General features: G+C 40.8%; 1 protein-coding gene across 3 annotated transcripts in view; it reads right to left on the reverse strand.

Annotated features, from left to right (window-relative positions):
- Nucleotides 1–8,251, reverse strand: part of rin3 (Ras and Rab interactor 3) — a 35,839-nt gene extending 27,588 nt beyond the window's left edge. For all 3 annotated transcript variants that reach the window (XM_075448116.1, XM_075448115.1, XM_075448117.1), the window contains exon 1: nt 7,959–8,251. In XM_075448116.1, the coding sequence (XP_075304231.1) occupies nt 7,959–7,993 (35 nt within the window). In that variant the 5' untranslated portion in view covers nt 7,994–8,251. The remainder of the gene's footprint in view (nt 1–7,958) is intronic.
- Between the last annotated feature and the right edge of the window lie 16,187 nt (nt 8,252–24,438).

Here is a 24,438-nt window from a genome sequence, read left to right on the forward strand (position 1 = left end):
AAAGAAGCTTTTTTTATTTTGTGAAAAGTGGCACTGCTGCCACCTTGCAGGTAATTTTGCCAGTATATTCTCTGTTTAGTGTTTACAAGCCTAAGATTTAGTGACGAACTCCGCTAGATTGTCCCCCAGCCCGCTCCGTTAAAAACGCAATTGACGTCTATAGACGTCTTTGGCACCGAAAGAGTTAATAACTTGCTGCATTCACCAATCTGTTCGTATTTTACGTTTTCTTTCAGGTACGAACAGAACTTACGAGTGATCCAGAGCTGTCGTAGGAGTTTCCTAAAATAGTCCGCTGTTATTCCAATCAAGTTTGCTTGACTAATGGATTGTATGTTTAATTACTTTGAAGCAAACCTACATAAATATATACATTATACCCCATAATGATGCTGACATTATTCTGTTTGACTTAAATTATGCACCAATTGAAGGTTAATTTGACTTGCTACTTTTGGATGCCTTAGGTTGTTCTCGTTTGTGTAATTCGAGTTTAATTCGAGCCTCAGTGTCTCCTCTTTACTCTGATCTCCTGCCTCTGAGCTAGAAATAGATCTCAGTTCTTAGAATACACCTGATGGAGCTTTGAGGAGGAAGCATAAGTGTGTCCTTTTGGAAAAGTATTTTCAGCGTGCGTGGGGTATAAACTAAAGGTGGGCGCATTATTCCACATCGTAAATTAAAAGATAAATCTTAGGAACACTGTTATAAATCATGATGACAGCAGCTGATAATGGAACAGATGGATGATGCAGCCGAATCTAATGTCGCCTGACTCAATAAATCTGAAGCAACAATATCCTCTTTTACACACGGAGAGAAAACAACGTCTTTTTTTAACGTGCCAAACACAAGCGGATCAGTGCTGTATCGCTGTGTTCTTGGACACATTAAGCCCCGCCTCCTCTACTAAGCCCCGCCCACTCCCATCCACCCTGCTGGACGGATGAACCCAGCTTCTGGTGGAAATGTTCTGCTGTCAGCTGCTCTGAGGAGCATACATCTTCCATCCAGCAGCAGCCTCAGAGGATATCAGAGCCCAGTGAATAAACTCTATCTGAGGCTAATGTTCCAGCAGAGTTAGCTAAAGACTGTGGATGTGCAGCAGCCACTTTTCATCCCACTGTTTTAACAACTTGGTCCAGTTCAACGCTGGACTGAAGAAGCTGAGCCTCAAAGAGGGATCAGTTCCAACTCTCAGAGCCTGAACTTCAGAGCAGGGAAATGGAAGCATCTGAGAAATAACTCCTCATGCTTTATTTACTGAGTTATTTTCTCCTTTAGCAGCAGCTAACGCTAACAGCTTAGCTAATGAAGGTGACGTACACCAGCTTCTAAGGAGTTATTGCTGTTATTTTCTCCTTTATCAGCAGCTAACGCTAACAGCTTAGCTAATGAAGGTGACGTACACCAGCTTCGGAGTTATTGCTGTTATTTTCTCCTTTAGCAGCAGCTAACGCTAACAGCTTAGCTAATGAAGGTGACGTACACCAGCTTCTAAGGAGTTATTGCTGTTATTTTCTCCTTTAGCAGCAGCTAACGCTAACAGCTTAGCTAATGAAGGTGACGTACACAGCTTCTAAGAGTTATTGCTGCTCCTTTCTGAAAGATGAACATTATTGTTCCCACATTACTTTGTTGGTATCAACCTGCATTGTCCATCACTGTTGATGAGAAAGTAGTGTTTGTTAGCATCTGCTGCTAGCTTACAGCTGCACTGCTAAACTGTTTGCTAATCTGTATCTGTATGTAGAGCAGTGTTAATTTCGTCAGCTTTTTTTAATTTTAGTCTTAGTCTTAGTCACAATGTCGAAAATCAATTTTAGTCTTAGTCAAATTTTAGTAATTTTAGTCAACACTGTACATAATAGAACTTCTCCACACACGGCGGCATGATCAATCTTTATCATGCAGGTTGTTTTCTTGTAAACGAAATGGCTCTATACATCCAGGCGTTGTTTTCGCCCAGCTCCAACAAACCGTATACCGGTATCCGAGCCCGACGCCATGACTGGACTGCAAAGTTGAACTAGCTACGGTTAAGTTATAGCTAGCTACCGGCTACGTTACTTGACATGGGAAGGGCCTAAACTCAACTGAACGACTACTGATTGAGCCGCGCGAGGCACTGTGGGACGGGCGCCGTGCAGGGACAAACAGGGCAACAGCACGTAATCTTCTATGAAGTTCAAGAAACACTTATATTAATAATTACAAATTACAAATTAATTATAAACAATTGCATTTTTTAATGTCCATTCGTCCATGGCTTGTAAATTTTGTCTTGTCTTAGTCTCGTTAACGAAAATAATTTTTTATTCTCGTCATATTTTCATTTTCTGGAAGCAATTTTTCACGTCATCGTCACGGGAAAAAGGGGCGTTAACGAAATGTTTTCGTCATCGTCCTGGTTGACGAAATTAACACTGATGTAGAGCTGGAGTGTTTCTGGTCTGACTGGAGGAACAGCTTCATTATATCTGTTTTTCTGCATTAAATCACACAGCAGACGTCCAGGTGTTGTAGCTGCAGACCTCACCTAAAGGGTGGAGTTGAGCACTTGTTAAGTCTCCACCCCCAAAACCAGCTAGTTAACGAAGACGTGTCAAAACAGGACAGAGAGCCGCTGTGCTTAAACCAACAGGCATTCTGACCAAAGCCTGTCTCACACAGCTCAGCTTTATAACGTTTAATTCCTCATGTTCTCACACTTGGAGGCATTTAGTAGTGAAAAGCTGACTGAATCACAACCCAAAAAGGTCTTTTTGTGCCGCGCTGACTCACAGGAAAACAACTGAATCACTGTTGGTGTCAGCTAAATGTTGGAGCAAGACTTTAAAGGAACGCTGAAATCTGCTCACAGGTTTCAGATGTGGAAGAACATGGACTGTCCCCTTTATAGCATATAGCTATCTGATTTCCATTAGATGAATCATCCTATTAAAGGGCCCAGCAGAATACGACCTGTTAAATTAGCTCCATCTCAGCCTACTTAAGTACGACACTCTTGGAGTAATCTTTCTGTTATCTTTTTTAGGCCATTAAAGGGGTAATTAACTAGTTAGTTCAGGGGAAAAGAGGAAAAGAACGCTCATATTTGGGTGTTTGAAGTCGTAACTAACTCAGGAACCTTTTTTTTTGGGCCCCAGATTGAGCTTCAGATTATTATTGTTGTTGTTAATATACAATCATTGTAAATATTAATATAATTTATAATTAATCATCTTTTTGAGCTACTTGACTAATTTGAATTTCCCCCATTGGGGGATGAATATAGTATTTTACTATTCTATTCTATTCTATTCTATTCTATCAGGGACATGTTGGTCATGTAAACAGCAGCTCTTAATGTTAACTGCTGAGAACAGAACTCAGAGAAACGCAGTGACGGTGGAATTATGAGCCGAGTTCTCTGGAGTTATTAACCAACCAGCAGCTGACCTTGTGGATGTTTTCACATTTTGTGCTGCTCAGCGCATGAGTCATGATGAGATTGTGCCAGAAACAGGAGTCAGTTTCCTACCAGCCGTCTACGGTCCGACTGTCGATGAAAGAAATGTAAATATTTGAGATCAAAACTGACAATCGAGTGTTTTTCTGTCAATTTAATCTGTTTTCTGACCTCCCGGGTTAATCTACTGTGAGTGGAGTCGGGCCCAGTTGGTCACTCGGGCCCTAAAAGGATCTGTTTGAATAGATGTTTTAAATTAATGGAAGAAAAAGGAGCTTCTGAACTGTCTCTCTGTGCTATTTTGACCAAAGCGTAACAGACGGTTTACTGCGAGCTCAGAAAAGTCGGCTTTTTAAAAGAAAAGGGGAGAAAATGTCTGCTGTAAAGCAGAATGGTTGTAATACTAAAAGGAACATTTATGTGAAATAACAGGGTGGTTGGAATGGTTGTATTTTACATGCAGGAAGTGGTTTATTCTTTAGGAAATGATCAGGATACTTTCAGGTGTCGACGTGGCAAATTTTCATTAAAGCTTCGGAAAATTCCGGATATTTAAACATGTTAGTTTGACTGAAAACGTCTGAAGATGATGTAAACATCCTGCATGTAAACATTAAACTGGACTCAGATGGTCCCAGCTGCTCTGTTCAGGCTCCAGAGTTTAATCATCTAACTACGGCTGGGGAACGATTAAAATGTTTAATCTAATTAATCACATGATTTCCCTGATTAATCACGATTAATCGCATTTGTACGCAAAATCCAAAAATGAATCCAAAAGTAGTGTATAGCTTTTAGCATTTAGCTTTATTTTAAATGTGCTGCCATATGAATGAAAGTGCCATAACATTTGTTGTGCAAACACACTTTTAACATCAGCATCTTTCTGTAGTTTTTATGTAGAAGCCTCGCTCCACTGTCTGTTTCCTTGAATGACTTGCTGCTATCAGTTGTGTGTTTTGCCTTTAAGTGATATTTTAGACTGGAACTACTACGCTGAGAAGACAATTCAACTTGGCAGAGTTTACAGATGACTTTGGTTCTGTCGACTCCGCCGTCTGGAAGAACTTTAACATGAAAATGGCCGAGTAAAAGTTCCGTACCCTTCTCCATGTTTGGTGGATCCGCCGATTACTTTCTTTTCCTGTTCCACAGCAGACAGCAACAGACTTTTACAAAATAAAAGCCTGTGAGCAGCAGACTTTTACAAAATAAAAGCCTGTGAGCAACAGAGTTTAACAAAATAAAAGCCTGTGAGCAACAGACTTTTACAATAATTAAATAAATAATAATAAAACAGGGTCGGCCCTGTGCTGCGTGTCGTTCCCCCTCTCTCTGCCCCCTGCTTCCTGTCTCTCTGAACTTTCCATTAAAGGCACAAAAGCCCCCCAAATTTTTTTTTAAATAAAAAAATTGATAAAAAAAATAAAACCTGCGTTAATAAAATATTTATCGCCGTTAAATAATTAATGAGTAAACTCGCCCAGCCCTACTTTTTACATCTTTTAGTAAAAAAACAGTAAAGTTTCTATTAATCCAGCTGAAATGCCTGTAAAGCTGCTCTCATTCACATATTTTCTGTTTTATTTCGTCAGAAACTGGGTCTGAAAATCAACTGATTAAGACTCACTTTCAGCTCACTGAAAGCGTTTCCAGACGGTCGCTCTGCTCTAATAAAATCCTGATTGTAGAACCCCAGAATCACCGTTAAAGCAGCTTAAAGACGTGGATTCAGCTGGACTCACAGGGAACAGGATCTCCCACAGAGGACGTCGGAGGCAGCAGGATGTGTTGAACGTTTTCTGACACACATTTCCTGCATTTAAACAATTACAAGAACTATGTTCCAGATAAATCGCCCAGCAGAGCGGTAACCAATTCATTTTTCATGTCACCTTTATGAGTGTGTAGCTCTTAACTTGAACTGATAGCTGATCCACATCCATGAAATGAGCCCAAAAGAAGCTTTTCTGTTCCACACAAGTCAAACATTCAAGATGTACGCGACTAAATCAGCACATGGCCTTTCAAAAGTGTCCAAACCCGTTCTTTGAACCCACTCTTTGCTTCATCTGATCCACACTTCACCCTGTAAGTCCTGGACAGAGTTTATAAAGCGTCTCACCCGCTGTGACCTTTGGGAAACGGCTTCATGATCCTTGTTGGACCAGGAAAACGTCGGTAATGTGGCCGTTATCCCTTTATAACCGGACCGCTCAAAGGTTATCGAAACATAACGGTTCACCTCCGAGCAAAATAATCAGAAAGTATCAAGGAAAACCCTGTTTAAATGCAAATCCTCTCAGTTCTTTTTAAGCTCCTTTTAGCTCATTATTTTGGTTTTACAAGTGGCAAACTTTGACATTTGTCCACTTATTTTTACACTAAAAAGCACTGGGAATCACATTTATAGGACTTTTAGCTGCATTGTCTGCAACTTCTAAGGAGTTATTGCTGTTATTTTCTCCTTTAGCAGCAGCTAACGCTAACAGCTTTGCTAATGAAGGTGACGTACACCAGCTTCCAAGGAGTTATTGCTGTTATTTTCTCCTTTAGCAGCAGCTAATGCTAACAGCTTAGCTAATGAATGTGACGTACACCAACTTCTAAGGAGTTATTGCTGTTATTTTCTACTTTAGCAGCAGCTAACGCTAACAGCTTAGCTAATGAAAGTGCTGTACACCAGCTTCTAAGGAGTTATTGCTGTTATTTTCTACTTTAGCAGCAGCTAATGCTAACAGCTTAACTAATGAAGGTGACGTACACCAGCTTCTAAGGAGTTATTGCTGTTATTTTCTCCTTTAGCAGCAGCTAACGCTAACAGCTTAGCTAATGAAGGTGACGTACACCAACTTCTAAGGAGTTATTGCTGTTATTTTCTACTTTAGCAGCAGCTAATGCTAACAGCTTAACTAATGAAGGTGACGTACACCAGCTTCTAAGGAGTTATTGCTGTTATTTTCTCCTGTAGCAGCAGCTAACGCTAACAGCTTAGCTAATGAAGGTGACGTACACCAGCTTCTAAGGAGTTATTGCTGTTATTTTCTCCTTTAGCAGCAGCTAACGCTAACAGCTTAGCTAATGAAGGTGACGTACACCAGCTTCTAAGGAGTTATTGCTGTTATTTTCTCCTTTAGCAGCAGCTAACGCTAACAGCTTAGCTAATGAAGGTGACGTACACCAGCTTCTAAGGAGTTATTGCTGTTATTTTCTCCTTTAGCAGCAGCTAACGCTAACAGCTTAACTAATGAAGGTGACGTACACCAGCTTCTAAGGAGTTATTGCTGTTATTTTCTCCTTTAGCAGCAGCTAACGCTAACAGCTTAGCTAATGAAGGTGGTGCCGTACACCAGCTTCTAAGGAGTTATTGCTGTTATTTTCTCCTTTAGCAGCAGCTAACGCTAACAGCTTAGCTAATGAAGGGAATCACATTTGTAGGACTTTTAGTTGCATTGTCAGAAATTCCAACTAGTTATCAGTTTTATGTTCAGTTAGTTACCTCAGTAAAGTAAAAATGAGCAATGTCACTTTGTCAACGTGCTGCAACTTTAAAATATACTGAAATACATCAGCACAAGTTATGCACACAGACTTGAAAATACATGCATATATATAAAACATATATATATTTATGTATATTTGGGAAATCAACTCAAAGATGGAGTTCAACAAGTGAAAGTCACTCATTAAAAGCCTTTAAGTCCAGGGCTTGTGAGGCGTAAATGTTCATTTTTCAGTCACTTTAACACGTTTTTGACTTTTAAGGGTCTGATCATCTATTACTAAGTGCTTTGTGACAACTTTAAACCACCTGTAGGCTTCCATAAAGGTTGGAAAAACTCTGAATGTACACTGGAAAAAATGCCCCTCCAAAAAAATAAGTAAAAAAAAACAACAAATAAAAGACGTTTTTGCTTGAAATAAGCAAAAAAAATCTGCCAATATAGGACTTTTGAGTTAAAAGTGATCTTGAAATTAGCCTAAAAACCTCTTCAAATGTCAAAAAAAGCTTGTTTCATATGATATGTGACTCAAAACAATTTGTTTTCAACACTTTTTCATGTAACAAGATATTCCAGATGTATTATCTTCAAACAAGTCCCTATATCTGGCTGAAATGGTGCTTGTTAGGCAGTTGTGTCTTATATTAAGTGTAATGAGATACTCAATGAGACAAATATACTTGGTAAGACTTTGATTTTTTTTCCAGTGTAAACACTTCTTCAACAAAGTGAAAGTGGGTGAGAGTTTTTTCTTCTTCTTCTGCAGTTTGAATCTCATCAAACGACGAGAAAACTTCATATTCCTGAACCTCTGAGAGGCAGCTGACCTATATATGAGGCAGTGAGTCATCACATCTGTTTTTCCTGCTCTGGCTGTCTGACTTTCGACCCCCGCCCCCCCCCGCCTCCAGTCCTCTCCTCGGCCTTCACAACACCCCCCCCCAGCCCTGCCAGAATGCACCCCCACGCTGGGTTACTTTTCCACAGACCCCTCTGGAACTCACCCCGTGTCCTGGGAAACGACGCTGGCCTCCATCATAAATCCACAGACTGAGAGTTCGACTGCTCCGTCTCTCTCGGCTCCATCCAAACCCCGCCTCCCCCTTTTTTCTTTTCTTTCTCCTGTTGATCGCAGCAGGACTGAATCAGGAAAAGCTACGAGGCGAGGGGAAGAAGGGAAGAAGCGTTCGTCTGCGTCCGCCCTCCCTCAGCTTCTGCTTCAGCTTCCTGAGCTGCTCGTCAGGCAGGAAGACACCGAGCACTTTGCTCAGTTCCCCGTCTTTGCAGATGACACAATGTCTTCAGTCGGAGGCTTTAACCCCCCCCCCCTCCCCGTCTTTTTGGAGCCTAATGATCCGAATTAGACGCCTACACCTTTAAATCCCATCTATTCTAATAGAAATGCAACCGCTCTGACATCCTGTGTGCGCTCCTCAGGCCCTCCTCTTCTTCTTTCTCCCCTCCCCTCGAGCTTTTAAAGTTTTCCAGATGCCCCCCCCCTCCAAACTGTGGAATGTTTAACTTCATGTTTCCTGCAAAGCGAACGGTTTTCTGACCCCTCAGCACTTTTCCCCGCCCCCCCCTCATGATAAACACACTCTGTTTTTGGTTTTTATCTTCCTCCTCATCTCTCTCATGTAAAATTCCTTCTCACTGGGGGATTTTTATCTGCCTTTCTGTGTAACTTCCACTGTGAAAGTGCACTTTATTTCTTAGGCTTCGCTGAAATTAAAACCAGGAAGGATGACTCGATATTTGCAGGTTTGAGGGCTTTCAAATGGCCAAAGCTGAAGAATGCACTCAGTGTGAGTCTTAAAGAGAAGCTCCAACCGTTAAATATTTACACAGTTTACAGAAGCATGGTCTAAAGGTCACTCCCTGCCTCACATTCCTGTTTCATCCACTCTTTTTTCACCTTTAGATTTGCATACGGAGGCCACAAACAGCATGAACCCCCCCCGGCTGTGCTCTGATGATCTGCCTTTACTGTAAAAGCTCACGGTTGGACACGCAGTCAGGCACTCAGAAGGCAGCCAAGTGTGGTGAGTGTGCAGCTGCTTCCTGTGAGAACTTCTCTCGCTCATCACACACGTTTTCACAGTGGGGCGTTGAAGCTGACCTCATGCAGGCGTTCAACAGCAGCGAGCGGCCACCGGAGGGCGCCATGATACAGTTAGCTGGAGCCTGGAGCCAAAGAAGAAAACCTACTCGGATGTTTCCACTCAGGAGGTAACTGTGCACAGCAGTCCTCATCTAGACTGACTTAAAACTAGGCCTGGGCAACGATTAAAATGTTTAATCTAATTAATCACATGATTTCCCTGATTAATCGCGATTAATCGCATTTGTACGCAGAATCCAAAAATGAATTCAAAAGTAGCGTATAGCTTTTAGCATTTAGCTTTATTTTAAATGTGCTGCCATATGAATGAAAGTGCCATAACATTTGTTGTGCAAACACACTTTTAACATCAGCATCTTTCTGTAGTTTTTATGTAGAAGCCTCGCTCCACTGTCTGTTTCCTTGAATGACTTGCTGCTATCAGTTGTGTGTTTTGCCTTTAAGTGATATTTTAGACTGGAACTACTACGCTGAGAAGACAATTCAACTTGGCAGAGTTTACAGATGACTTTGGTTCTGTCGACTCCGCCGTCTGGAAGAACTTTAACATGAAAATGGCCGAGTAAAAGTTCCGTACCCTTCTCCATGTTTGGTGGATCCGCCGATTACTTTCTTTTCCGGTTCCACAGCAGACAGCAGCAGACTTTTACAAAATAAAAGCCTGTGAGCAACAGACTTTTACAAAATAAAAGCCTGTGAGCAACAGACTTTTACAATAATAAATTAAATAATAAAACCTGCGTTAATGCGCGATAAAATATTTATCGGCGTTAATTAATTAATGCGTTAACGCGATAATAACAAGTTAACTCGCCCAGCCCTACTTAAAATACCAGTGAAGGTTATGATGCATCAGCCAAAAACAAAGCACAACCTTACTGGACATTTATTGATTTTAATTGATTATCCTGCTTACAAGTGGTTTAATTAGCTCATGATCACTATATAAAGTTCTTCATTGATTTGAAATGCTGATTAGTTCAGCTTTAAGGGGGACAATCACTGATCAATTTGGTCACTAAGGGCTCCTAAATGAGCCGTCAACAAAAAAACATGTTGTCACTACTTTTAAAGCCTTTTATTTGGTTGTAAAAGAACAAATCCCAAGTACGACTCGGAACTATTTCACTTGACAACTGAATATTCTGGTTTTGGAACAAACAACAAAAACAGAACACCTTGTGGTTTTAGTTTCTAAAACCTGAACAAGTCTAAGAAATGTGAATGAGTTTCCAGTTCAAAGAGAGCTGAAGAGGAAACAATAGAAGGGATTATAAAAGTCCTGAACGAAGGTAACTCGGCTCAGAGGGTGGTTAAAGGTGCTGATTGTTCCCAGTCAGCTGGGTCTGAAATTTGGAGCAACAACAAACAAAATGGCATCCCATGCCCAACTAATCACGAGAGCGGCCTTGTTGTTTTTTATTTTTATTTTTTTTGTTTGTTTTTTTATTTTTATTCTTTTAATTATTTTTTTTTAAATTTTAAAATTTATTTTTTAATTTACTTTTTACTTTTTAATTTATTTTTTCATTTATTTTTTCATCGGTCTTGTTGTTAAGTGACAGATGTCCCGAGGGACTATGCATGGCCGGAGCGTCCTATATTCCCTGGGTCAACCCTTGTCTGCTACTGTCGGGCCCACCTAGGATCAATCTCCTTCATCCACAGCCACTGGCTGCAGCTTTGATGGCCAACCACCGGCTCTGGCCCCTGATTCCTGGGTCTCTCAGCAGTTTGGTAGCAGAGGTCTCTGCTCCGGCCACGTTGTTATGCTCCAGGTCCTGGTTACTTTAGCCCCAGTGTTGTGCCAGTTCACAGCTTTTCTGAACTAGTTCAAGTTCAGTTCATACATGCTCAAAGTGAACAGTTCACGTTCAAAGTTCACAATTTTAATTCTGAACTAGTTCAAAGTTCAGTTCATTTTACTTTTTTCGTGAGATATTCAAATAAATACTTTTTTTCACACTACGAGCTTTGAAACTGCTCATTGTAGACATTTGCTCATGACACTGCAATTGTTGGTTTCTTACCAGGTGATGAAACTTGCAGCAGTACAGACAAGGTAGACCAGTTCTATACTTAGTGCAATGAAATCTACCAGCATTTAATTAAAAAAAGAATATATAATATGAAATGCCGTCGGGGTCTTGGTTTGCAAGAGTGTAAAATTGTTTTAAATGTTCATAAGGAGAATCGGTGTCTGTCTCCGTGCCATCACTTCCACTAGCCTTTTTATTTTTAATTGCAGCTCTCTCTCTCTCTCTCTCTCTCTCTCTCTCTCTCTCTCTCTCTCTCTCTCTCTCTCTCTCTCTCTCTCTCTCTCTCTCTCTCTCTCTCTCTCTCTCTCTCTCTCTCTCTCTCTCTCTCTCTCTTTCTCTCGTTGCGTTTCAAAAGAGAAAACAGATGTCACTCAGTTTTCAATGGAAAACAAATTCCAACGTTCATTTACAGTGATGTCTGCCGTTCATGACACATAATGTGAACTCATTCACGTTCAAGTTAAGTTCTTTATTAAAAAACGTGTTGCGTTCAGTACAACGTTCACGAAAAAATGAACGCGTTCTTTTGAACTCGTTCACGCACAACACTGTTTAGCCCCTCACGGACAAAAGCAGTCGTCCATGGGGAGTTGGACAGCAACAGTGGGGGGGACTTGATGGTAACTCGCCTGGTCTCCAGGGGGGACGCAACACTCTTTAACACTTAGTTGCGACGCCCTTGAGAATATATATAGAATATTTTGGAAATAACACTGTTAAAAAAAAAACAGGATATTTAAGCGCAGAGAGTAGCACAAAAGCAAAATACAACGTGCTAATGCTAATGTGCTAATTAGCGTATGACGTCATAAAGCAACATTTTTAAACCTCTTTTAGAGGCTTAAACTAATTTCATTGGAGACATTGATGAACCTCCGCAGGTTCTGGTTTTAACAGGAGATGTGTAAACATTCTTTTATCTCAGAATTATAAAACTTCCCATGTGACTGTTTTAGCTAACAGCTAACATTAGCATTCATTTAAGAGCCTTTACTCTGTCCACCCGTTGAATCTATTACCAATGTTTACTCTCTTTTTGGTCTCCACTAACTATTCTTTCTATTTCTATTCCTTTAAATAAATCAAATTTATTTATATAGCACATTTCATGTACAAACAATTCAAAGTGCTAAATAATAAATATAACTTAAATAAAAGCATTGCAGCAGGGAGTGGAATAAGCATTAAAATACATAAAAGAATATAAAGAGAAACAAATAAAATAATTTAAATGAATTTAAAAACAAGCAACAGTCCAGATAAGTTCAAAGATAGCGTGCAGATTTCATGCACAGACACATGAGAACAGAAATGTTTTTTAACCTGGATTTAAAAATGTCTACACTTGGTGACATTTTGGTAAATACGCTTGTTCATTTGAAAAGAAACCAAGATTTCTTATTTGCTCCTAAACATGACTCATGAGATGACAAATTGCACATTTCTGCACAAAAACTTAATCTGTAATAGATTTTCAAGAGAATAACTTTGCTCATTTTTACTTTACTAAGGTAACTAACTGAACATAAAACTGATAACTAGTTGGAATTATCTGACAATGCAGCTAAAAGTCCTATAAATGTGATTTCCAGTGCTTTTTAGTGTAAAAAAGTGGACAAATGGCAAAGTTTGCCACTTGTTAAACCAAAATAATGAGCTAAAAGGAGCTTAAAAAGAACAGAGGATTTGCATTTAGCAGTGATAATTCAGATTCAGATGATTATTTTATCTATTCGTAATTAATTAATTCAAATAGTGTGATTTATAGGACAAAATCAGTGTTTGAAACGACACAAGTTGAACTTGGAGAGGTCTTAAAACAGATTAATGCAGCAGTGACTGATGTGTTGATTACATTTAATCTAATGTGACCTAAGAATTTGTGCACCAATCTGCCCTGATTCTTGCCTGCAACTTTAACTCGATGCGATTGCCTGAAGTGAGAGTAATTTATCTTGCAGCATGACCCAAATGAACATGTTCAGGCTGTTCTTTGTGTCATGGCTCACGGGCTGCTTTCATGTTGTTGTTTTTGTGCGTCTGCTCATAAATTATTTGCGAATGAGTTTGGTGTCAGCTCAGTGAATTTCAACAACTGGTCTGTGTCTCCTGCTGTGGGAAGCAGCCTCTTTAAAACTATTATCTCTGGAGATCAGCAGGTAAAAAGACTCAAAAGTCTCGAGTCTAAAAGGGAGGCATTTCAATAAAATGTTTGTAATGTTGTGTGTTTATAAGTCAAATCGGTTGGCTCCATGTTCTACTTGGCAACGGTTGTGAAAATGCTTTGCTGTGTTTGTCGGTTGTAGGTCAGCGTATGCTGTGCCAGAGCCCTGCTGTGATGTGCCCGAATAGATTTCTAACTTTACATTTTAGCCGCTCAGCCGAAATAGACGCCGAGCATTTGATTTAGGTGACTCATCTGTTTACCTCGAACCGACTGCGAGATTTGAGCGTCTTTCAACATTCTTCCCCCGACGATGACGAATGAGGGGTGATGACCAAGTGGAGCAGATGTCTGTTCATACAGTACGAACAGGAGATGAATATATTTGGAGGAGAAAATAGCTCTGCTCACAGAAGAAAGGGGCGGAAAAACGTCAACAGTTTGCGTTCAGTGCATCAGGAAAGGCTGATTACAGCCCCCCGTTCTCATTCTGAGGTGCTCGAATACAGCAGTTTATAACAGTTGATGCTTTCTCTGAAATAAACATAGTTCTGAATGTTTATTTAAGATCAAGCAGTGAGAAAAAGTCAAGAAAACTTAATCCACTTACTTTAAGTTTCACTTGCTGCTTGGTTAGGTTTAGGAAAAGATGGTGTTTGGCAGAGATGGGAACAAGTCACACATTTGCAAGTCTCAAGTCTTAGCTTTCAAGTCTCAAGTAAGTCCCAAGTCTTAGCTTTCAAGTCTCAAGTAAGTCTCAAGTCTTAGCTTTCAAGTCTCAAGTAAGTCCCAAGTCTTAGCTTTCAAGTCTCAAGTAAGTCTAAAGTCTTAGCTTTCAAGTCTCAAGTAAGTCCCAAGTCTTAGCTTTCAAGTCTCAAGTTAGTCCCAAGTCTTAGCTTTCAAGTCTCAAGTAAGTCTAAAGTCTTAGCTTTCAAGTCTCAAGTAAGTCCCAAGTCTTAGCTTTCAAGTCTCAAGTTAGTCCCAAGTCTTAGCTTTCAAGTCTCAAGTTAGTCCCAAGTCTTAGCTTTCAAGTCTCAAGTAAGTCCCAAGTCTTAGCTTTCAAGTCTCAAGTTAGTCCCAAGTCTTAGCTTTCAAGTCTCAAGTTAGTCCCAAGTCTTAGCTTTCAAGTCTCAAGTAAGTCTCAAGTCTTAGCTTTCAAGTCTCAAGTAAGTCCCAAGTCTTAGCTTTCAAGTCTAAAGTAAGTCTCAAGTCTTAGCTTTCAAGTCTCAAGTAAGTCCCAAGTCTTAGCTTTCAAGTCTAAAGTAAGTCTAAAGTCTTAGCTTTCAAGTCTCAAGTAAGTCTCAAGTCTTAGCTTTCAAGTCTCAAGTAAGTCTCAAGTCTTAGCTTTCAAGTCTCAAGTAAGTCTCATGTCTTAGCTTTCAAGTCTCAAGTAAGTCCCAAGTCTTAGCTTTCAAGTCTCAAGTAAGTCCCAAGTCTTAGCTTTCAAGTCTCAAGTAAGTCTCAAGTCTTAGCTTTCAAGTCTCAAGTAAGTCCTAAGTCTTAGCTTTCAAGTCTAAAGTAAGTCTCAAGTCTTAGCTTTCAAGTCTCTAGTAAGTCCCAAGTCTTAGCTTTCAAGTCTCAAGTAAGTCCCAAGTCTTAGCTTTCAAGTCTAAAGTAAGTCTCAAGTCTTAGCTTTCAAGTCTCAAGTAAGTCCCAAGTCTTAGCTTTCAAGTCTCAAGTAAGTCCCAAGTCTTAGCTTTCAAGTCTAAAGTAAGTCTAAAGTCTTAGCTTTCAAGTCTCAAGTAAGTCTCAAGTCTTAGCTTTCAAGTCTCAAGTAAGTCTCAAGTCTTAGCTTTCAAGTCTCAAGTAAGTCCCAAGTCTTAGCTTTCAAGTCTCAAGTAAGTCTCAAGTCTTAGCTTTCAAGTCTCAAGTAAGTCTCAAGTCTTAACTTTCAAGTCTCAAGTAAGTCCCAAGTCTTAGCTTTCAAGTCTCAAGTAAGTCCCAAGTCTTAGCTTTCAAGTCTCAAGTAAGTCTCAAGTCTTAGCTTTCAAGTCTCAAGTAAGTCTAAAGTCTTTGCTTTCAAGTCTCAAGTAAGTCCCAAGTCTTAGCTTTCAAGTCTCAAGTAAGTCTCAAGTCTTAGCTTTCAAGTCTCAAGTAAGTCTCAAGTCTTAGCTTTCAAGTCTCAAGTAAGTCTCGAGTCTTAGCTTTCAAGTCTCAAGTAAGTCTCAAGTCTCAGCTTTCAAGTCTCAAGTAAGTCTCAAGTCTTAGCTTTCAAGTCTCAAGTAAGTCTCAAGTCTTAGCTTTCAAGTCTCAAGTAAGTCTCAAGTCTTAGCTTTCAAGTCTCAAGTAAGTCCCAAGTCTTAGCTTTCAAGTCTCAAGTAAGTCCCAAGTCTTAGCTTTCGTGTCTCAAGTAAGTCTCAAGTCTTAGCTTTCAAGTCTCAAGTAAGTCTAAAGTCTTTGCTTTCAAGTCTCAAGTAAGTCCCAAGTCTTAGCTTTCAAGTCTCAAGTAAGTCTCAAGTCTTTGCTTTCAAGTCTTAGCTTTCAAGTCTCAAGTAAGTCTCGAGTCTTAGCTTTCAAGTCTCAAGTAAGTCTCAAGTCTTAGCTTTCAAGTCTCAAGTAAGTCTCAAGTCTTAGCTTTCAAGTCTCAAGTAAGTCTCAAGTCTTAGCTTTCAAGTCTCAAGTAAGTCTCAAGTCTTAGCTTTCAAGTCTCAAGTAAGTCTCAAGTCTTAGCTTTCAAGTCTCAAGTAAGTCCCAAGTCTTAGCTTTCAAGTCTCAAGTAAGTCTCAAGTGTTAGCTTTCAAGTCTCAAGTAAGTCTCAAGTCTTAGCTTTCAAGTCTCAAGTAAGTCTCAAGTCTTAGCTTTCAAGTCTCAAGTAAGTCCCAAGTAATTTTTTCTTGGGCAAGTCAAAGTCAAGTCACCTTATTTTTGCACTTTTACCTGCAGAATCTGATCTTAATAAAGTGAAAACACAAAGATATAAGTAACTCATTAAACATCATTGGCCAATGTGTCCAACCTGTCCACCCCGTATCATATAAAGCTAACGTTAGCTAACTACCGACTAGGCTAACAGGCTAATATTAGCTAATTTGACAAGCACTTACTGGTCAGAATGGATCTACAAATGACGAACAAAGTTGGAAGTTGTCGTCTGGCTGTCTGAGATGTTGATGCCGCATGTCTTGCACTGAGCTGTTCGTCTTTTGCCGTCAAAATGGTGATTATGAAAGCCGAAGACAACGACTCTCGGTCCCGCTGACATGTTGATGCATATCTGATATGAGTTTATTCTCTCCAATAAACACTAAGGTATGCAGAGAGGGCATGGCTGATTGACAGGGTAGGGATCCAATCATGACGCCATTCTCAGCCTGCGCTCCTACCGGGTAATCGATATTATTCTTTAAATTTATTTATTAATTTTATATTCAAACTGAAAACATGACCTGAATAACACTCAAGTCATTCAAGTCATCGCGTCTCAAGTCAAGTCAAGTGCAGAGTCTTTAATTTCCAAGTCCGAGTCGAGTCTCAAGTCTTTTATTTTTTGTCAAGTCACAAGTCATCAAAACAGCGACTCGAGTCCAAGTCACAGCGACTCGAGTCCCATCTCTGGTGTTTGGTGAATGAAATTGAAAATACATCATTCATAAAAAGGTCAAATTGCAGAGGAAAGAAGGACGTTGCAAAAGTTTTATACTCGCATCAGAAGAGGTTGGACATGAGGAGGGAAGGAAACTTGTTTTCTGAAGTTTGTCATGAGCTTGAATATTTTTGTAGGTCAAGTTTATTTATGAAGCGGATGCAACAACCCAAGTTTCCTAAAGTGCTGTATGGTCTAAAAACTCATAACACCCAATTAAAATACAATAAATGCTCAATATAAACAGAAGAAAAATATGGAAAAGGTGTTGGTCTGAAATGTCTTAAGAAGGGATTTAGGCAGCTCTGATATGAGGAGGCACACTGTTCCATAGTTTAATAATAACCAATGAAAAGGCTCCGTCAGCCCTGGGTTTAGGCCCATAATACTGAATATCTTGGAGGAGCTGGGTTAAGGACCGAAGTGCGCATGTTGCAGCTCAGATAAGTGTGACGGAGACACAACCATTCAAAGCTTTAGAAAAATAATTCATCAAATCTAAGGAAGCCAGTGAAGGGAAGCAAGCAGATGGGTGATGTCATCACGCACAGAGGGTTGCTATGGTTGCCTATTTCCAGGTGAGGCTTCACCTTTCTGAGGCTCCTCGAGTAAAAATGTTCTAGTTTTGAATTCAGAATTGAGATTCAGGAACACTATAAGCACGATTCAGTAGGCCAGGTTCGCCAAAATGACATTCTGTTTTTTATGTTTTTAGACATCTCAGCAATGTTGTGATAGAATCACTGTTTGATTTTACAGGTTTCACCTGTATATGTACAAAGCAGTGGTAGGAAATATCCTGCTTTTTAAACGTACACCCCAGATGAAACGTATGGAGTGAAAACTGGAGAATGCCTAAGATGGAGCCCTGTGGCACACCACTACTAAGAGGGGCTGCGACTGAGGAGTATTGGTCAGGATGAACAGAAAAGCTTCGATCAGTCAATTCAATTAAATAATACTTTATAGAAGAAATAGAAAAATACTTTATTCATCCCCCAATGGGGGAAATTCTAATTAAAAAAATGTTTTTTTTATTTGATTCCCAAAGGAAAATCATATCAATGCTGTATTAATTATTATTAAAGATCAGCTGTTGTTACAGATAACAAAATAAAATATAAATCAGCTGACAAACATGTCGAAAGCTGAAGTGTAGCAGAGAGGAAGGTGTGGTAGAAACCTTCAGAGGTCTCCATCAGTGGGTTGGGGTGTTGTTTCTGTAGCTTAGCAACAGCTCAGCTAATGATGTCACACATAGGTCACTTTACTTTTTGGTCACTTTACTTTTTAGTACTTACTTTTTTTTTCTTTATTTTAGTACTTGCTTTTTCTTTTTTTTAAAAAAAAAAGGTTTTATCTTTTTTAATTTCTTGTTTCATGTCTGTTGTTGCTGCTGTGACAAGTGAATTTCCCCGTTGTGGGATAAATAAAGTACAATCTAATCTAATCTAACTTCCTGTTTTCAAATAATTGCACCAATTGTATCGTAATGGCTTTCCCTATGATAAAAGGCAACAGGTATTTTATTTTGTGAAAATAACAGGAAGTGCGTTGCTCACTGCGGCTAGCTTTAGTAGCGCCGAATTCGTGGGAACAAAATTGTAAACAGCCGGTATTTTGTCAGGTTTTCAACACGTTGGGGATCCAAACGACTACTTTCTCGCCTGAAAATGTTTCAAATGTTGCTAAAGTTTACAGAGTTTAGAGCTTAAAGCTGCAGTCTGCAGGATTTGTTGTTGTCATACGTAAAGTCCTAATTTTTGGCATTTTAAGAGTTTACATGATCTATCAGAACGCTTGAAGTTGAAAACGGTGACCTCCGTAGTCGCAAAATGCAAGAAATGCTTATTTTTTAACCGAAAAATAAAAAGTTATTCAACTTCCTGTCCCGCCCCATCAAACGCCAGATGCGCCTACACGACTCCTCATTCATCAACTCACCTGTCATTTGCGATCATGGAAGACACAGTAAGTAGACTAGCCCGTAATGAAGTTCAATAGTCCAGATAAATAAGCGTGGGGACGAGCCTATCTTGTATCGCGCGTGCACAATCGGTGATTGACAGGCAGCAGAGCCCAGCTCGTAACCTGATTGGTTACCTTTTACCGGTCCGGTCTGCAATTTTGTAAACAAACCTGCTGGCTTTGGAGGGACCTAGCGGGACATATAGGGGACCTAGGGAACTCTTTTTTTTTTGTATTGGGGTATTTAATGTACTACTTTCAGAATCCCCGGACAGTTCCAGGCATTATGCTTGAAAAAGAGTTGCAGACTGCAGCTTTAAGGGAAATCAGCTTCAGGCCGGCTGATTTCGGCTAGAGCAGGAGCTAAATGCATTGTGGGTAAACGCTCTGCATACTGTCTGATCGATGAGTATGCAGTTTCGAACACAGCCATGGTTTAAACTTCCTCCTCCTTTTCCTCCATTTTGTTCCTGCTCTGCACCCTAGACGTCTCCTCTCTAACTCATCTTGATTTGGGGTTATTATTCCAGGCATTACTTGGGCTTTGGGAGAGCTCAGTTAGCTGCTCCAACGGGTTAACAACTTTCCCGTTGCCACGGTTACGCGTCATAACTGCCAGAGTTCCCAACAGAAATCCTTCCAGCAGCTCAGCATCCAAACCAGCTCAGAAATCTGTGTTGTCACCTAAAAAAAAGCTCAGTAGAAAATCTGAAGAAGTGCATAGAGAGACTCAACATGTCCAGAGATGCTGCCTGTAGGGCGGCGCCATTCAGGACAAAGCAACACCGAAACCGGTCTGAAACATTTCTAATCGCACATGAACGATTTCTTCCAACACTTTGGAAAGAACGGGAAGTTTTTGAGAGAACTGATGGATCCAGATTGTAGGAGGAGTTCAGATTAATTAGTTTCTGCAGCTTTTGGTTTACGTGCACACTGAAAACTCACATCTGCAACAGAAATGCTTCTTTTTAACCTGCAGCTCCCGATAAAGTTGCATTTTTATTATCTACTGCAAAGAAAGCACTTTTCTGGATCAGTTGTTTCACAAAGGCACATCAGACTTCATCTATATTTAGCGAGTGGGTAGATTTATATGTGAGAAAGCAGAAATGCTGGGTCTGTTTTTGCTCATGTGAGTGGTTTATCGTAATGTTTGGAGGCATTCTTATTCGCGAAATAGCATTAATACAAATTAAAAACCCAGTTTCGGCTGCATGCCGCTCCATCCAACACTGTCTTGTTAAATTGGGGCCATGATGCTTCGTGTGATTGACAGACAAAGACTGACTCACGCTCTGTTTTATCATGCTGGTTTTCAGTGTGAGCTCTCGTGGCGTTGGCTGTGTGAATGTGTGCGTCTTTTAGGGAAAAACACCGAGACAGTCGAGCAGAGACGGGCAGGAGGATCTCAGTCGACATGATAAACATACAAACATACATCTGTACAGAGAGACTCTGCCTGTAAAGCTCGTGTCCACACCGGAGATCTGAGCTTGTTGTGTTTGATAAGACCAGCAGCTGTGATTCAGTGTGAAATGTGTTTGTTTACCTTCTGTTTCCTGAGATTGTTTATTGTTTAAATGGATCCCCATTATTATTATCCCCATAATTGCTGACGAGGGTTAAAGGGATAGTTCGCCTCTTTTGACATGAAGCTGTATGACATCCCATATCAGCAACATCATTTCTGAACATCTTCTTACCCCCTGCTGCGTCCTGTGAGCAGAGTTCCAGCCTCGTTTTGGTGTTGATGAAGGTAGTCCTGCTAGTTGGCTGGGGTTTAAAAAATAAAGCGTTTTGCTTCTCAGAACAATATGCGTTCAACAGAGTAATACATTTGCATCACAAAATGGTTCTCCAGGAAAAAGTCAGACCTTGCAATGCTTGGCCCTATTTTCTCTCCCTTCATATCACTGCCTGCTGCCGCCTGCCGACAGCCGCGCCTGTTACGCTGTTTGCTGCTCGGAAAGTTAACGTAACCATGTCTGACCATGGCTGTGTTCGAAATCGCTTACTTCCATACTACATACTGATCGATCAGACAGTATGCAGAGCGTTTACCCACAATGCATTTCGCTCCTACCCGAGCCGAAATCAGCTGGCCTGAAGCTGATTTCTCTTAAGCTCTAAACTCTGTAAACTTTAGCAACATTTGAAACATTTTCAGGTGAGAAAGTAGTCGTTTAGATCCCCAACGTGTTGAAAACCTGACAAAATACCGGCTGTTTACAATTTTGTTCCCACGAATTCGGCGCCACTAAAGCTAGCCGCAGTGAGCAACGCACTTCCGGTTATTTTCACAAAATAAAATACCCGTTGCCTTTTATCATAGGGAAAGCCATTACGATACAATTGGTGCTTTTGTTTTGAAAACAGGAAGTGAACCTACCCTCGTTGTAGCTAGCTTGAAACTGCCGTTTTGACAGGAAATGACGATCGGCGACGTCACATTACGTTGCATCTTGGGTAGTTTGAGTATGAGTAGTAACCTCATGATGCATACCTAACAGTTCGGAGAATGTAGTATGCATCCGGGTAAAAAGTCAATGGCCCTCATTTATCAAGCCGTCGTAGAAAGCATCATTGATATGAGCGGAGAACTCGTCGTACGCAGAGGCTCAAGTGAGATTTACAGAACATGCGTACCACACCAATCCCATCGTAAGACAGAGCGGCTGTTGATAAATCCGGCGGCTGAAATCCATCGTAATGATCCTAACCACGCCTTCTACAAAAGGGCCGCACCTCTAGATTTGCGACATGGATAGACGAAAGGCGGCAAAGAAACGCTGTCAACGCTGTTGACAGCCGTCCCAGCTGTCAACAGCGTTGGCGATGTAAATCGCAGACCGGACGAGTTATGTATTTTCCCCTACTGTGATGGTCAATAAAATGTGATAAACTCCAGATTAAATGAAATCTAAAATTTAACGATGTTTTACTTTTTCTCCAATAAGATCAGGAAGAAGTGGTCCGATATGAAATTGGCCACAAAAAAGGTCGCAGCTCTCCGACGCAGCATGTCACAAACGGGAGGGGGGGGGGGCTCCGATCCAGGTTTGGATTTGAGTGCCTTGGAGGAGAGGGTGGCTGGCCTGATCGGAGCTACGTCTTTTTTCCTTGAATAACAGAATGTGCAGGCTGGTGGGATCTCTGGGTACGGGGTCCTCTGGATGTACATCTGGAAATGGCACTCCATTTTTTTGGGCAATGTATGGAGAACCCCGCATGCAATAATAATATTGCATACCTTTTCGGGCGTATATAGAAGGGTTCCCCCCGCAGCCGAGAGACAGATCCACCTGCCCTTTAGGTGCCCTAACCTCTCCACAGTGCGCAGTGTTAAAGCGCCTCTCCTGTTCGGTGTGAGGGTGCGCGGTTGAATAATGAGCCATCACTCTTCCAATTACGGAGTTGTACTTGTTTAATTTATTTAATTTGCGTTTATGTTTATATTTATGTTGAAGTCAAATAAAACATGGGCCTTCTTTGAAGTGATAAGTCTGTAATTTTAACCTATGGATTTGTTGCGACTCATGAGGCACGCACTAGTGACGCTGCTGTTTATGTATGCTATTGCAGTCACCGCAAGTCAAAATGGAAAAGTGCGTACACGGCCTCAGACCTGTCGTGGCGATTTCATCTTTCCTGCGCTCACGATGGATTTGATAAATGCCAACCTTTGCGCAGAAAAGAACGTACACACGACCTACGCACGTTTTTCGTCTTACGCAAGTTTGATAAATGAGGGCCAGTATGAGTAGTAGGAGAAGTATGCGGTTTCGAACACAGCCGGCACGCCGATTTTCCCCAGTGGCCACTCGTGGTATTGCAACAACAAATCCCCTGTGGCCCAAAAAGCATTTTTCCCACAGGCCGCAATAGTAACAGAGATGCCTGTAAAACTGTTCACAGGACGCCTCCAGCTGTAACCGCTGTTATTTACTAATCTTTGTATTCTATGTTTTTATGTCATGGACTTTTTATCCGCCAAAGAGTTTTCTAACGGCCAGAAAAGTTTATTTTCCCAGCGTGACATCACAGCTGTGTACGTGCACTTTGATGTGTCAAACAAGTGAAGCTAGTTTTTTATGGCTCATATTTTTCCCGTTTATTGTTTGATTTTATGGTCGAACTGTTTCATCGTGTTGTTCGTAGTTCACACTGACACAAAGTGATTGTGACTGAAAATATATGATTTAATTCAAGGAAAAATTAACCAAAAGACTCAAAACTGGTTTGTTTGCACCCAACCTACCACTGGCTCGTGTAAATATTGATTTACAATCAATTTAAGCTCAGAATTAGTTTTTTTTCCTGTTGAAACTGTGTGTTACATGTAGTAGTTGTGATTCCTAAAGCTCCCCTTTTTTTGTTTAGTTTTTCCATCATATACAGATATATAATATATATGTTTTATGCATGTGAAAATCCAGAGAGATGGAAATCGATACCAAAAACACTGATTATTTCACATGAACCTGCACATAAATATTGCGGCTAATCTCATTTCAGAAAGGGTAAAATACATAAATCTAGACTTGGGCTCATATCTTTGAGTGTGATGGAGCTCAGTACTTCTCTGTTTGTTACTGCGCTGTATCACCGTGACATCTTCATCCTGAGATCTTTGTTTTTGGATTAAATTTGTGTCTGAAGGGGGTTATTTGTCCAAACGTGGCTCCTGCTGCTGCTGCTGCTGTGCAAACTAACCACTCCGTCCTTCCCTATAATAGACATCAGAGTACCCACACACCGTCTGTAAATGAGTGTTTGGAGCGGCAAAGGTAAAAGCCAGCTGTTATGTGGAAAAGAGCAAAATGCTCACGTAATTATTTTTGGAAAAAAACGATGGTGTTGCTGATGACGCTTTGAAACTGTACTGTACAACATGTGAGTATCCATTGTTGGTCTTTCTTTCTGTGTTTCTGTAACTCTCGCTGCCGCCTCCACACCGATGCGTGTTGCATTAACGCTGAGGTGAAGAGTGGGAGGTAGAGGGCAAACTGAGAGGGCTACAAGAGGGATGGAATGAGCCACTGAAAAGGAGAGTGTGTGGGAGCTGGAGCAGATAGACAGATACCCCTCATTACCTCATTTTTAAATATGTGATGGTGATGATTTCCCATGGGGTACCTCACTCAGGTCAAACTAAATGTAGAAACGAAGGGGGGAAGAAATAGATTGAAGGGTCGGCGTAAAAAAAAGGAAATGGAGAGACAGATGGAGGGGAGAAGTTTGAGGATCCAAAGCTCTTAAAGCCCCAAAGCTGTGTGGAGAGCAAATGGGAGAAAGAGAAGAAGAAGAAAAACTAGAAGGGATAGAGAGGAGGAGGAGGAGGAGGAGGGTTTGCGTTGGTGTGTTGGTTGGCAGAGAGAGCGCTTGTCAAAGGAAAAAAAAAAAACCTTCCTCTGACAGAAGGCATGATTCACAGCAGAGAGGCAGGGAGGGAGGGAGACGAGCGACGGGAAAAGAGAAGAACGGCAGAGGTAAAGAAAGAAAGAGGGAGGAAGAAACGGCAGAGATGCCGGGGAGGAAAACAAACGATTTGAAGCAGGATGACGGCACATCGCCGCCCGGACGGGACTGAGAGCGACGCGCTGGA

Source organism: Odontesthes bonariensis, chromosome 17 (assembly GCF_027942865.1).
Source record: "Odontesthes bonariensis isolate fOdoBon6 chromosome 17, fOdoBon6.hap1, whole genome shotgun sequence".
Classification (NCBI taxonomy): Eukaryota; Metazoa; Chordata; class Actinopteri; order Atheriniformes; family Atherinopsidae; genus Odontesthes; species Odontesthes bonariensis.